We start from the raw sequence: 14,968 nt of genomic DNA, 5'->3' as shown, positions 1-14,968 counted from the left end.
AGCACGGCCCGGGTCTCTCATTATGATCCCGGCAGCTTTCAGCGCGTATCAAGTTTCCGTGGTCTAACGTTGACTTTGGGTCATGCGACCCGACCTCCACGGCTCATAGGCTTCCGACTCCATTAACTGCCTAATGCATGCATGAGGTCGGATGGTGCACGGTCGTGGCCACCATCATTGTGGGCGCATTATGAATGTGCTGCAGACGACAGAGCAGATTTCTGGAATTATGAAACATAGACATTAGACATGCCGCTGAGTGCCACTTAATATTTGTTTCGTGGTTCATACCTACGAACCACTCAGTCCGACATTTTCCACGAAACCTTCACTTCTCATTGTGTAACGTCGGTTTTGCTTCGTCTACCCCTAATCGTCCGTCATTTACCACCATTTGCCGTATCGTCTTCCCTATTTCGTGTCGCCAGTCGTCAGCCCGCCGGCTTCTTTTGATGTCTCCTGAAGTTCTGCGCTGAACGCTCCCCAACTCTGTTTATTAAGTTTCTCGATGTCTGAGCAACTGGTGGATATCCCCAGACCTCGCACGACATCTGGCAGTGAATCGTATCAGGCCGTGCCCAGGCGTTCAACGCTATTGCAAGAAATTGGCACTGCGCCAGTCTGGCTCCTGGCATATAATCACATAATGCATTGTGCAGCTTCTTTGTGTTTCGGCTTAGTTGAGTAATTACGTAATAAGCCATGGCTTTTAAATGTTTTCTATTGGCAAAAAGAACTACGGCTTTTACCAATGGCGTCCGAATCGTATCGTTTTTCATTGCTTCTACTCATACTTGACTAAACCATGTCTCACTAATGTACTGGACCATACCATACCGAACGATTCGACAGCGTTTCGTAATCAACTGCGTCTTGGGGTACTGCTCTTCCCTGTGCCCTGCAATGTACCGTGTATGTACTGTGCTGGGACGAGGCAATCTGACCCTCTCCATCCCGCACACCTTGGTGATCCGTCAGCGGCCGAGCCTGCAGGGGGCAGGCGGCGTCCAGTGATGCCGAATCTGGCGCACTGTGGCGCCGAATCTGGCGGCCGCCCTCCTGCACCGCACCGGCAGCCGCCGACCACGACGAAGCGGCAATTTCGGCTAAGTGTGCCGTCGCATTCGACGCGGGCGGGCCCCGAGGCGGCGGGCCGTCGGTGGCGCCGGCAGACGACGAGCGGACCTCGGAGCGAGTGGGGGTGTGACGCTCCGGGAGTTGGACCGAGTGAAGAGTGACGGGTCACCGGAGAGGAGGTGAGTTGGATGGGAATGGGATGGCAGACGTGCTTTGTGGGTGTACACTGCACAGTGAGAGGCTCATTTGCGGTGGCAATTCACTTGAACATGAACATTGAACATGTGTTGTTTTGCGTTGTTACACTCGATTCACGATATGACATTTACTAATTTTGACAGAAGCTAATTCTGTTAAAGAAGCAAGTCGATGTTTTGAAAACATATGGCACTAGGACGTTCAGTTCGATAGGTCGTCATTTAATGACTATCGGCATCTCTTCAAATTAGTGTTCCAAGTCGTTAGCGCAATGTTCAGTGACTCTGGGGTGCAGTTGAACCACAGAGAACACATAGAGGATCGCGTCATTGCCGCAGTGATCATGAGCTGTTTTGTAAGTGTCCGCGAAGTATTAGTAACTGAATAATTTCTGTAAATGATTGAACCGTTACGTAAGCTCAATATGTGCGAGGTACATGGACTGTAGAAGTACAAGAACATCAGACCTGCAAACCTGAGATAGTAGTGCCAGCTGTTATGCCTGCAGACTGCTATCGTGAGAATTGAATAGCTGCATTGAGGCTATTGCTGCAATTCAATTCAAGAATTGAATAGCTGCAAGTGTGATTGCTTTATAGCATCACACCTTTTGTATTTATGTGGCAGCCATGGCTGTTTTACACGTTTTGGCAAATATGGTACTGTAGGGTCAGAAATCTGAAAGCAATCTTTGGAATATTGTTAAAAACAGCAACAAAACAATTATGCGCCAAATTGATATGCTCGCATGTTGCGACAAATCCTGTGCATCAGATAAATGCCTTTGTACTGAATTGAAGGAAATCTGTTCTTAAACGCTTTGTAGCCAGAATGTAACTAAGAGTTTCTGGAGGAAGTTAGAACTTAGACCTAAAGTTAGTCGTACTTGTGGAACTAGATACCAATTAGACAGAATAGTTTTCGCCAACGCTAAGAACTGCGGTCGAAACCAGGTTTCAGTCACAAGATCCGCGATACGCGGTGTGGTGTTTGTTTTACGCCGCGTGTGGCGTGCTGTGCCATTTTGTGTCGTTGCGACGGAGCGAGGCGTAATTCGGAGCGACGCCGGCCGTATGGCGTAGTGTGGTGGGCCACGACCAGACGGTTATGGCGTGAGACGGTCCTTGTCGGTGATGATCTCTGATGTGACTATTCGTTTTCATTACCGTGAATTGGATACTTGCCGGGCGTACATTGCGCGGCCGCGCCCAACCAACTGCACAATGACGCTTTACTGCTTATGCTGTAATTTTATGCAATTCACGACTGTAGATATGTCACGAAAGGAAAAGAACAATGAAACTGGTCAATTTGAAGCAATTGTAATTAATCAAGTGTACTTGACCGCTGAAGGCTGTGAAAGCCATTGCTCAAGTTTTACGTCTCAAGCCGCCGGGGCCCGATATTGACATGATGTCCAATTTATGTTCATTCAATCGTCCTCTTGTTTTGACTATTTAGAAGGTAATTAAAAGTAAAATACAAAAACAGTCTGGTGTGAAAGCTCTTTAACTCATTTGTGCATAGCTGTCGTCATTACATTTTGAAAAGGACATTGTTTCGATTCTCGGAAAAATAATCCAGCCGATTTTGTTAGCTTTTCATTTCTTCCATTTGACCGTTTCCATGAATGTTTTAACATTCTAACCTTATGAAACTGTAATGTTTACCACCGATAAAAAAGATATTACACACGAAGATTTTCGGCGGATAATGTCACAGTCCCGCCTGCATAAATATGATTAGAAAGGCTGGTGTTTGAGCCATGCTATCGGCTATATGCACACCTCGTTTCGGGTGCAAATGAGCACGATAAAATTAACTAGGGCGGGTTTTGAGCTGTTATTTTTTCTTCTCCTTTTACCGTCCATTCGCTATACATAGGCAATGCAAAAACATTTTGTTCAGGTCCTCACTACATACATCGCCCAATAGTGCGTTCTGATCTATCGTCTACGATTCGCCACGGCGTTTTCTGGAGGTTTCCGTTTCGCATGTCAGCTTGTGTTCAGGTGTGCATGCCGAGGGCCATTCCGGCGCCCGATCCTGGTCCATTCATTCCAGTCGAGCCCCCTCCCCTAGTGTGGGGGCAGGGACCGGGTCAGGCTCGGTCGAGTGAACACGTCACGCCTACGGTCAGCTCCCGTCGGTAACCGATCAATCAATGTGGTGACAAAGTTTAGCTGCACTGAACAGTGAACACTGACGACACCAACGCAGGGCATCGGCCGCGTTGGAGTGATGTAAATCTGCTAACTGCCCCGTGTGGTGTAACCAATGGAAAAGTCGGAAGTGTTACGGCTTCCATTCTTTTAAGAAATGACCCAAATTTGAAATCAGCATTTAGTTGGTCATGTGAAGAAAAATATAGAAATAGCCCATTGGAAAAAGCAGTTTCCTTGACAGTGAGCCTTATGACTTGTGCTTTTGATATACAAAATACGTAGATACCACAATAATACCAATGTGCTTGCGTAAATGATACACTATTTCTGTCGTCCCTTGACCTCCAATAGCCACGGAAGCGCAGCATTCGAAAGCCACAGCTCGCACAGCCGAGTCTTTCGTAGGTAGTTATACTGTACCGTAGCGCTGAGAAGCATTGCGGTACAGCATAAATACCAGGCGTTTGGCTGGACAGGAATGGCCGCTCCCGGTGGAAGAACGCTGGATCGTGTAACACGTTGCCGACTTATTTCGTAAGAAAATAATCAATGGCGAGAAGCTATGTCAGCGAGCCATGACAGATATTATTCTCATCGGGTTTTATGCGAACATCATATCCAATGCACATGCTATGGTTTCTCGCCCCTTTCTATGGATAACATGAATCATGTTATCTATGCTCAAACATATATTAGCAATAGTTTTGAAGACCGGAACACATTTTGTGGTGTTTTTCTTTTTTTGCAAATTTTAGATGTTATTGTTTTCCATCACAGACATTAAATGACACTTTTATATCTTTACAGGGTATGCTGACACGTGCTGAGCGTTTCGGCTGGTTCAACCTGGTCGCCCAATAGGTGTTCATCTCGTGGTGACGAACTACAGTCGGCATGCTATGTGACAGTCGACACAGGCCGCGGGCTGTTCGCACGCTGGCAGTCATCGGCCTCTTCCTTATCGCCAGAACAGGTGAGTGGAACAGGGGTGCATTGTCCTGAGCCCTTTGAACGTCATTTGATTTCAAACGTTAGGGTGCCAGTGACGGGCGTATATTTAAGGATACCTTCATACGTTTTCATTTAGCGTTTGGTATGATCTGGCAGATCCCTTTCAAGCAGTATATTATAGATTTGCACCTCAACAACGCAACATGGCTCAGTAAAATTTTTAACGAATACAATTTCGTTGACGGATACAGATACCAAATAAGTACTGTTGAATGAAGCAAATTTATGAATGTTTCCTTTGAATGCCGTCTGACATATGGTGCATATTAAGCTTTTAAGGCACAAGCAATCTGTCCAGGAAAAGCATTGCCCCTCATTGTATAATGAAATATAGATCAAACAAATTTCTTATTTCAACATCAGTATAATTTTGTGTTAACACAGCTACGTCGGTTATTTCATTAACTTTGTTTTTGTGGAATATATCACTCCATGTTTTCCGTCTAATTCAAGAGCTTGCGGGAAATCAGAGTTGGATCCATCTGTTTCCAACCGAATGACTGTCAATCTGTTGGCTAAAAGCACCACAGCTCCTACCCCTAACTCATTAGCTCAATCAACCATGCATTGGCAGCTAGACACATGACAAAATTAACAAATATGTTTTGAACGAACATCGGATGAATCTTCCGTGCTTAATGGGGATGATTAACCTAATCACAGTATATACATACAATTTTACAACCTTGCCGAAACCTTCAAACTGAGTCATTTACAAAACATATGCATAGCACCTGAGATGGTGGGTGGGACAGACGGTACGGCATGTGCCCGCGGGCGTCACAGACGGCGGACAAACCACCGCCGTCTGCTCTCTGCACTATGTTGATCGAGCGTGCTCCGAGCACACGAATATGCTATCCAATTACCTGACCGGACGGAGGCGGCGGTGCCGGCTGTCTTTTCCCACGGAAACGCGTCCGTTCCCCCGAGCTGCAGCTCTCTCCGGCTGTGGGATTCCCCGCTGCACAACTTGCATGCGCAATTGTGTGCAATGTAGAGTCCAATTCAAACACAACGAAACATGAATGCCGCTCGCGGATTTCGTTCCGAGTTCCTATGGATGGATCGCGTTGATGCTTTGTCCGAGGTTGGTGACCTGAGTTCGGGACGAGATCTAAGATTTGTGTGGCTTATGAGCCGTGAACTTGGATGAAGAATGGCGGTCGTGAGCTCTCAGTGAAGCGTGAGTTGGGCCAAGTGCAAGGTTTGATGGCTTTGTCTTTGGCGACTTTTATAAGAGTCCAGCAGCTATGACAGTACGCATGACTCAGGAGTCGTTCATCATACATGAAGTTCTGCTCTTTATCCGAATGAAGCCGCGGCTTGGCTGTCGCCCCTGGGACTCAGTGCCTAGAGCGAGCAGCCCCTTCCCCAGGCTGCTATACTAACGGCCATCCGTCGCTCGAAGCCAGAGTCCTGTTCATCGTGCTGTGAATAATGGACGTCGCTGTCGTCGACGGCCGCAGTCAAACAGTCAAAGCTGCAGACGTGAAGCCTTCGCCGCGTCCCTATAGAAAGATTTCCGACTGACAGCGTAATATGAGACATGTGTGATACAATTCCATCACTGAGCCGCTGCGTGATGGAATTCGATTGTAGTACAATAAATGTTTCACATTCACACTCATTTTGATAGACTTACAAAAGAAGCCAACTGTAGCCGCCACGGCCTCAGCCGTGGGCCAAACCGAGCGCCCTCGTAGTCACACACGCTGTGCCGTCAACTGGACCTCTATTCGTCTGCATCAGCTCTCGAGGCAGTCCGAAACTGTCCGTTACTGCCCGGACACAAACACACAGACAATGCATCGGTCAGTACACAATCACGTCCACAACCGACATGTCCGAACAAAACGACATATTGTGAGCCGTGCATTGAACATAACATGAAATAAATATTGCTGCAATTCTAGAACCAGTGTTAATATTACGCTATCATTTACTCGATTAATTAACACTTAACCCGCGAGTTGCTGGGGAGGGGCGTTTAACGCCCCCACTTTTTTCGCCGGGCCATAGCATAAAAACGGTGCGCCGCAGGCGCGCCAAATTTTGGGTACCTCTAGGGAATTGATTAAAGTATATTTTGCCAACGTTTCAAAAAAATCGGTCCAAACAAATTTGAGATATCGAGGTTTTAGTGACGTCATGAATTCTGACTTTTCAACCAAAAACGGCATATATTCTAAAAATCATATAAAATCACAGAATAGACATACAGACATGCCGTAAACGCCATTAGACTGCCAATTTTATGTACAATCAAATGGCCATATTTGATTTTTGATTAACGTTCTACATTTTCCAAAATCTTGAACTAAATCTTGGCTATTTCTCGTGACACTTCACGATCATGATGCATGTTTTTCCTAAATTGATATTTTTCGATCAATAACGTACTCGTATGATAAAATAAATAACACCATCGTGTTCTACGCCCAAAAATACCCATAAACCATGTGTCATAGACGGCGAATACCAGTTTTGATTTTCTGGGGTATGCTCTTACCTGATTGACCTGGCCTTGACCCTGACCTATGTTTGACCGACCCCTATATAGATCTGATACTCTTGTAGCACTTATATGAAGGATTGTGCACCGTTTTGACAGAGTTTATGACGAGAGGCGCCCATTACGAGGTTCTGAAGTCCATGCTACCGAAAGTCCGATTTCAGGTGCTTGAACTGACCTTGACCTGATCTGTGACCTTAAAATTCAACTTTCAAGTACTCATCTGCAGCGTCTCGTCGCGTTCTTTCGTTTGCCGCCTCGTGCGTTTCGCTGCAACCATTGGTTCTCGAGTTATCGGCTGGGGGCGTTTAACGCCCCTCCCCAGCAAACGGCGGGTGGCGAAATACCCCAGCAACTGCCGGGTTAACGATTCGGGCAATTTCGTACAGTAATTCAGACGCAACGTTTAACATACCGGCTGTTCACGTCTCCGGCGCTCAACAAGTCGATCTCGTCACGAAGATTGCTCCGTCCACACGGTCCGTCACGGGGGAACCCACAGCCACAGCTCGGCCGCCAAACATCCCCGGACTCACGAGCAGCCCGACTCCGCGGTGCTCACTCTGCCTAGCGAAAGTAAACACGTATACATAAATCAAACTCGAACAAACAGCTATATATATAAAAAACGACAATATATTAAAATACACAATTAAAAAACAGAGCTTTCGGTAACAAATACCTTGATCACTGTGTGTATGCTAAAATGATAACACAAAACACAAAACACAAAACAGCTATATTACGTGAATGAATCGATCAGCATGTTTAAAGCAATATCAAGAAAGAATAAAGTATAATTCAAATACAGAATCCACTTACAGTTCGCGCAGCTCCAGCTCACACGTCCGCCCCTCAGCACACCGGGCACAAAACAACGCCCTCTACTCGGCCCGCGCGCACAAGGGTCACGCTCGGTCACGTGACCGCGGCCAGCTGCCACATCGGCACTCGCCCGACTCAGCTAGAGGTGCAAGTTTAACTGCTGACGTGTGGCATCAAAGGAAGGGTGGGGGATTAAATGCGAACCGCGGGCGCCATTAACACCAACACTTAGCAACGCGTATATTACTTGCGATGATCAGTTTCCTTATTTGGTTGAGAATGTTATTACGAGCGAGCGAGCGCAGCGAGCGAAGCGAAGTCTTTTCAATATAACGGAAAAATCTCAGTATGAGCGGCCCGGCCCGGCCCGGCCCGGCCCGGCCTGTAACGCTTTTGAGAGGCTTATATCTCAGCAACCGCTGGACCGATTGGCCTGCGGTCTTCTTTGCTGGGTAGCCCCATCCCTTCTATCTCGTAATTGACTACTTTTGATACATCTCAGTGACCGTCGTGGCACGTGCCACGTGAAAACTCAAGGGTGTTCAAGCTGTTTTACAAAAGTAGTGATTTTGAGAGGCTCATATCTCAGCAGCCGCTTGGGCGATTGACTTGTGGTAATTTTTATAGGGTAGCTGCATCCTTTCTACCAAAAATAGGATACTCTCCATGCATGTGGGTCACCCCCAGTGCACGTGCAAAATACAACAATAAGAGGTGTCAATTTTGTTCCCATTTTAATAACTCGGTAATTACTGGGACGATTTCGCTGAAACTTGGCATACAGGTAGGCACCCACCACGCAATGCATTCCCATGTGTTGCGGTTAAGGTGCTACTGCACGTGCGCACGTGCAGGGGGCGCTTCCAGATCTCGAGAACAGCTGGGCCGATTGCGCTCAAATTTGGTACACGGTTGGAGACCGGTTAGTAGGGTGCCGTGCAAAAGTCAGTTTGGACCCCGTTTGCACGTGCGCACGTGCAGAATGCCGCTTCCAGATCTCAGGAACGGCTGGGCCGATTGCGTTCAAATTTGGTAGGTAAACCGCTAGCAACCGGTTAGAAGGGTGCTTTGCGCAAGCCCGTTGGAAGTACCCTCTCGCCCTTCCGCACGTGCAGGGCTCACTATCTCGCTCGCTCGTTCTTCGCCCAAAAGGCGTTTTACTGGTAAGATATATTTGCATAAGATTTACAGTGTGGTATGCTGAGTTAACCCGCGAGTTGCTGGGGGTGGGGGGCGTTAAACACCCCACTTTTTTCGCCGGGCCAGCCAAATTTTGGGTTCCTGTAGGGAATTGATTGAAGTGTATGGTTACAAAGTTTCAAAAAAATCGGTAGGGAAATTTTTGAGATATCGAGGTTTTAGTGACGTCATGATTTCTGAGTTTTCGACCAAAAACGGCATATGTTCAAAAAATCATATAAAATCACAGAATAGACATAGAGACATGTCGTAAACGCCATTAGACTGCCATGCATGAGCAATCAAATGGCTTTCTTCGATTATTGATTATCGTTCCGCATTTTCCAAAATCTTGAACTGAATCTTGGCAATTTCTCGTGACTACTTCACGACCATGATACATGCATATCTTAAATTAAACTTTTTAAGCCAAACACGTATATATATGATAAAATGAATGTCACCATCGTGTTCTACGCCCCAAATTACCCATAAAACATGTGTCACAGGATGCGAATATCAGTTTTGATTTTCGGGGATATGTGCCTACCCGGTTGACCTGACCTTGACCCTGACCTATGCATGACTGACCCCTACATGGAGCTGACACTCTTGTAGGCCTTATATGATGGATTGTGCACCGTTTTGACAGAGTTTTTGACGAGAGGCGCCCATTGCGAAGTCCTGAAGTCCATGCTACTGAAATACCGATTTCAGGTGTTTGACCTGACCTTGACCCGACCTGTGACCTCAATATTCAATTTTAAAGTACTCATCTGAAGCATCTCGTCGCGTTCTTTCGTTTGCCGTCTTGTGCGTTTCGCTGCACCTATTGGTTCTCGAATTATCGGCTGGGGGCTTTTAACGCCCCCCCCCCCCCCCAGCAAACGGTGGGTGGCGAAATACCCCAGCAACTGTCGGGCTAAACGCATTGATATTTGTTTTAGAATAGGTATACCGATTTAATCCATGGATTATGTCAACCAGCCAGGCAGACCTGTTTACTTGAATGTCCATGCACCCAGATACCAAAAGGATACCACTAATACGCCTCGTATTAGTGGTGTAGACTGTAGATACCTCATTATTGTCTCATAGAAAGAAGCAATAGGAGCTGAATATAAATAAATAAACATTCTGCACGCGTTCCATGCACAATCTAATTGCACCCTGAGATAAACTCTCAGAAGGTCTCTGCCTTCTCTTACATAGCACAAAGTATTGCGGTTATTGCTGCCCAGCTTCATTAACAAGCTGGTTTGCGTCATATATTAGCACCGGAAGCTCGCCCTATGACCCCATGCTATTAGGCTGTATAATAACCACCAGCCGCCTCAGACTACTCCCGCGAGAAATTTCTCAAGGCTGGCAGAATTTCCGCAGATAATGAAGCACTTGTCTGCCGTGAACTTCCGAAGCACCCTCCCAGTGCTGTGAGTGGGAGGAAATTTAGCTAGCCTGAGCAGTTCGCGTGTTCCAAGGGCCGACCTTTGGACATAGCCAGCAGCAAATTGAGATGAAGAGGAGTTGAGTTCAACTGAATGACAACCATCCCGATGAGCAGTCAAGTGGCTAATGCTCAGCGATAATGACTTTGATGTTTGGAGATGTGGATAACAGTTCTCTAAAGAATTGGTTCCACTTTGACAGGATGTTACGTTTTCAGAATGAGGGTGATGCGATTAAGGATTGACGACAATGACATATTGTAAATGGGCTACCTGTGTTTACTGTATTGGTTGAAAAAGATAGTTTCGAGTTTCAAATACGTGCGTACTTTATATCGGACAAAGTGTGCGAATCATAATTGAAAGCACCCCATTGACTCCGTGACATGCACATTGCACAGCTCAGCAGTGCGTATCTCATATTCTCCGTGCAGACACATTTCATTTTTATCTCTAAAAAAAAAACGGACACTGCCCATCCAAGCTGCCAGATTCCACTCGGTCACCCGCCCGTGTCGTCATGCACTGACCAGGCTGACAGAAATGTGGCCAGACTTCAGCTCGGCATAGGCTGTCTCTCATGAAGGAGGGAGAATTATCAGTGTTGGTGAGAGGCTCCGGACCGAGACCAGGCGCGTGGTCAGATGTAGTCCTTCGCGTCGATTGCCGAACTTCGCCCATGGGGTCTTCTGTTCAGTGACTGTTCAGTGACCGCTCAGTGACTGCTCAGTGACCGTTTGACCATCACTCGGTGACCGCTCGAGTGACCGTTTGGCCATCACCGGGTGACCGCTCGAGTGCCGGTCAGAGGGTCTGCAGTTCGCGCGGCCTGCACCCCCAGTGGCGATCGATGGTTAGAGCGCCGGCGGCCCGTCCGCCCGACAGACCGATGGTCCTGCCCTCGGAACGGCGGTCAGGCCAGATCGGAACGGAGCGCAGTTCACAGAGGAACGACAGAAGGCCAGATTAGAACAAAAGATAGATGAGATTGGAACGGGAGATGGGTCAGATCGGGACAAGATCGATTCTGAATGAAACTGTAGGCAGATTAGCATGAAAGTTAATAGAATCAGAACATGAAGCTATGATCGGAACAAAATACAGATCATTTTAGAATGGCAAACATGGGTCACTGGAACAGCAGATAGTTCAGATTAAAATGACAAACAAATTGGATCGCATAAAAATGCAGATTGAATGGTAGCTGAATGACAGAATGATTAGTTATAGACGGCCGGGCGAACACCGAACCTGAGAAGCATGCTGAAAAGTGCCCGATGATAGAAAATACCAGTGGCAAGCATCAGGCCACTAGAAACGATAGACTGGAAAACAGCTGAACAGCGGGCAGGTCAGCTGTGAGTGAATCACGGGTCGAAGTATAAATGTTGTTCAGCGGACAAATTGAATCTCATGGGATTTACAAGTATTAGGCCAGTTAGTACACACAGAAAAATACTGACACCGTTAGCGGTGTAATTGCACAGTACATATCTGAGCACTTGAGGAAAGTTAATTTAGTCCCTTCCCCGCTTAAATTACTCGCGCTTCTAAATGAACACCAGGAAGAAGGTAATAGAACACTGTTAGGAGGGTTGGGTGTTTTACTACATGTAGCAAAACACCCAACCCTCCTAACAGTGTTCTATTACCTTCTTCCTGGTGTTCATTTAGAAGCGCGAGTAATTTAAGCGGGGAAGGGACTAAATTAACTTTCCTCAAGTGCTCAGATATGTACTGTGCAATTACACCGCTAACGGTGTCAATATTTTTCTGTGTGTAGTTCATTTTCCTAAACTTATGGGAAGGCAGGCCATCCTATCTTTGAAGTGATGGTTAGGCTGAATGAGAGACAGACCATTTTTACAGTATGGGGTCGGAGAGGTTGGGTGACGCTAAAAGAAATTGAAAACATGAAATATGACCTTTCTAAAAATATCCCTAATACTACTAATATGTAGTAATGATAATGCTTATATACCATTACCAAAATGTACCACCATCCATGGTTGAAGATTAACCCTGCCGGACCTATTGGTTTTCTACATACGAGCCGGCCGAGGGGGGGGGGCGGGTACGACCCCCGTCGCCGTTTCGCCCCTGGTGGAGCTAGCGCGTCGCGGAAAAAACGAGCGTGTGCGCCGTTACGTGACGCAGAGATTGGTACGGGGACCCGCAGTTGCTACTGTACACGAACCCCAACTCTAGCCGTCTGTCCTGTCCAGTAACAACCGATAACATTGATATCGACTGCCGGTCCCTGTACGAGAGCAGCTGAGGTTTTCTGTGCGTGCCCTCTGACAGCTTATCATTGTTCACTGTGAGGGTGCTGGGACAATTTACTCAGGGTCGCTGTACAGTAGCAACTGCGGGTCCCCGTACCCGATTTTAAGGTCTTAGGTCAACCGGTGACCTCTGAGGTCAAGTCAAGTGCCCCAAGGTACGATTCAGTTTTTGGTGAATAACTTCGCAAAAAACGGCCGCAGAGCGCCAATTTTGGGAGCATCGTGTTCGCCTTGCTCAGGCGCGTCGAATGATATACTTTTTGTCCGGTTCAGGTCAACTTGGGGTGTTGACCTCAGGTCAAGGTCAGGTCAGCACTCCCAGGTCACGAAGTTGGTCGAAAGAGGTCATGTTGCATATCATTCGATTCGGCAGGTCTTTTTGAGTCCATTGGTGGCTTTCCCGACTCGCTAGCTCAATTTGATCGAGAGTTATTGTCGAAAAACTAATATGACCTTGATGACGTCATAAATGACGTCACGCAAGGTCAACATTGCAAAAGTGACGCATCTAACCTTGCAAGGAGTGCATCAAATTACGATTCTGTGTGCTTGAGATAGTTGGAGATCGTTCCCGGCGCCAGAATAGCAGTTTTCATTTTTCCCCATTGCCTTATAATGGTGAGGTCACGAAAATGACCTGACCTCATATGACCTTTAGGAAAAAATCTGAGATATACAAGTTGTGAGACTCATAATGGATACTAGATCCTGCAAGTTTCATTTCCCTGTGACATCTCCTCTGGCAGTGAGGGCGTTGCGGAATTGCGACACCTGAAGACAGTGCAGAGGCTCACTTATGACGTCATAGTTCAGTGACCTGACCTGACCCAATAATGCGGTTGGTGTCAGAAGATCCGGCTTGAATCAAAGCTCAGGTATGCCAAGTTTTAGCTCTCTATCGCCAGCGTGTTCGGAGCTATCGCGAAAAAACCCTATGGGGGAGGGCGGCACCCGCCGCCCCCTCCCTCGGCCGGCGAGGGTTAAAGTATCGAAGCCTATTTCCTTGTAAATGAAGACGCAAAGTAATAGGCAAACTGTTTCGCATTGTCACATAATTAGCTAAATGGCAGTACAGATGCCTAAAGATGACATATTTGAACTCAACATTGCATGCTTGTGTAACATTCTTGAAAGGAAACTTTTTCTTAAAATCCTCTCAACAAAAACACAACACTTCATCACACGATGCTAATTAAGTGCCCATTCACGTGTTCAGGCGGCTCTCGTGCGCTGCAGCTCTTGTACAGGCGTGTGGGAGGTTCCGACGCAAACCCTGCTGTTTGCAGCCACTCTCGTCCTGTGTACACAGCCTGGGGCAGATGAGTGGCTGTGGGGGAGGAGGGGGACACCTGCCAGCAGCACCGTGCTCCAGCCGCCCTCGGGGAGCCAGAGCCGCGAGAACACGTACTCTATTAACCACAGCCCTTCCCAGCAGCTGCAGCCTAATTGTTTTGGCTTATGTCAGTGAGAAAACAATTAGTGTCAAAGGCGGCACCGACGGCCAGTCGAAGACGGTGAGCTATTGCCGACATCGGCGTCCGAGAATGTGGTCGAACTCGACTTTAAAATGGCACTTATTGGCGCTGCGCTCAGTTTAGGAAAATGTAACATTATAAGTCAACTGATAATGGTTTTTCTCCGCGGTGAGGGTGAGCGCCGCCCATGTGATTGCGTCATACCGCCCGCTCGTCAGGTCCGCATGACCCGAGCCCGGGTCATTCGCGCTCGCAGCGCCGCCGAGAGCAGTCAGCCACTGAGCCGTGGGCTGAGCGCGGCGCTTCCTGCTCTTCGCCATCCACCTCCCCTCCGCCACCGACGCGACTGTATTTCTCATTCGTGTAATTGTGCAGCTTCGCGTACATGCTTGATGCGTTGTGCATTCCCTCGTCTTCGGCTATGTATTGTGGACTTTTCCTCACCCAAAGGCATTGTTGGATTGCACAATACATAGACCCATAATCACAACAACGCCTTTGCGAGCTCGAACGAAGCGTAGAAATGACATTTAGTATTCCTTGAGGCATTTAGTTCCATGTTCGTTTTCATTTAACTTGACTGAAATGATCTGTAACAAGCATTGTCACATACCAAGAAAATTATATGCAAACAGTCCAACCGTCGTTAGAAACAGTCGTGAGAAATGGAAAAAGGCATGTTGCCATGGTGTGGCTCAACACGCCAGATTCAATCCCGATAGTGCGATGTCAACAGGCTGCCGCGTCTGCAGTCTCAGCTGAATTGTCAGGCTGTCAGCGGCCTCGGATA

General features: G+C 47.3%; 1 protein-coding gene and 1 long non-coding RNA gene across 5 annotated transcripts in view; one reads left to right on the top strand and one right to left on the bottom strand.

The window, feature by feature from the left end:
• The first annotated feature begins 1,023 nt into the window (after positions 1-1,023).
• LOC122374436 (sushi, von Willebrand factor type A, EGF and pentraxin domain-containing protein 1-like) overlaps positions 1,024-14,968 on the top strand; it is an 88,419-nt gene continuing 74,474 nt past the window's right edge. For 2 of the 4 annotated variants that reach the window (XM_043353205.1, XM_043353203.1), the window contains exons 1-2: positions 1,168-1,256; positions 4,248-4,413. In XM_043353205.1, the coding sequence (XP_043209140.1) occupies positions 4,335-4,413 (79 nt within the window). In that variant the 5' untranslated portion in view covers positions 1,168-1,256; positions 4,248-4,334. Of the gene's footprint in view, positions 1,257-4,247; positions 4,414-14,968 lie in introns of all 4 variants that reach the window. The other 2 variants (XM_043353206.1, XM_043353204.1) reach the window with 2 other exon arrangements.
• On the bottom strand, positions 4,112-8,007 carry LOC122374437. The gene is made up of 3 exons (XR_006255221.1): positions 7,789-8,007; positions 7,382-7,533; positions 4,112-6,232 (listed from the first exon to the last, which is right to left on the bottom strand). It is a non-coding gene; the product is annotated as an uncharacterized LOC122374437 (long non-coding RNA).

This window comes from Amphibalanus amphitrite, unplaced genomic scaffold (genome assembly GCF_019059575.1).
Source record: "Amphibalanus amphitrite isolate SeventyFive unplaced genomic scaffold, NRLGWU_Aamphi_draft 001656F_arrow, whole genome shotgun sequence".
NCBI classification, from domain to species: Eukaryota; Metazoa; Arthropoda; class Thecostraca; order Balanomorpha; family Balanidae; genus Amphibalanus; species Amphibalanus amphitrite.
This window is presented reverse-complemented; position numbering and strand designations above follow the sequence as displayed.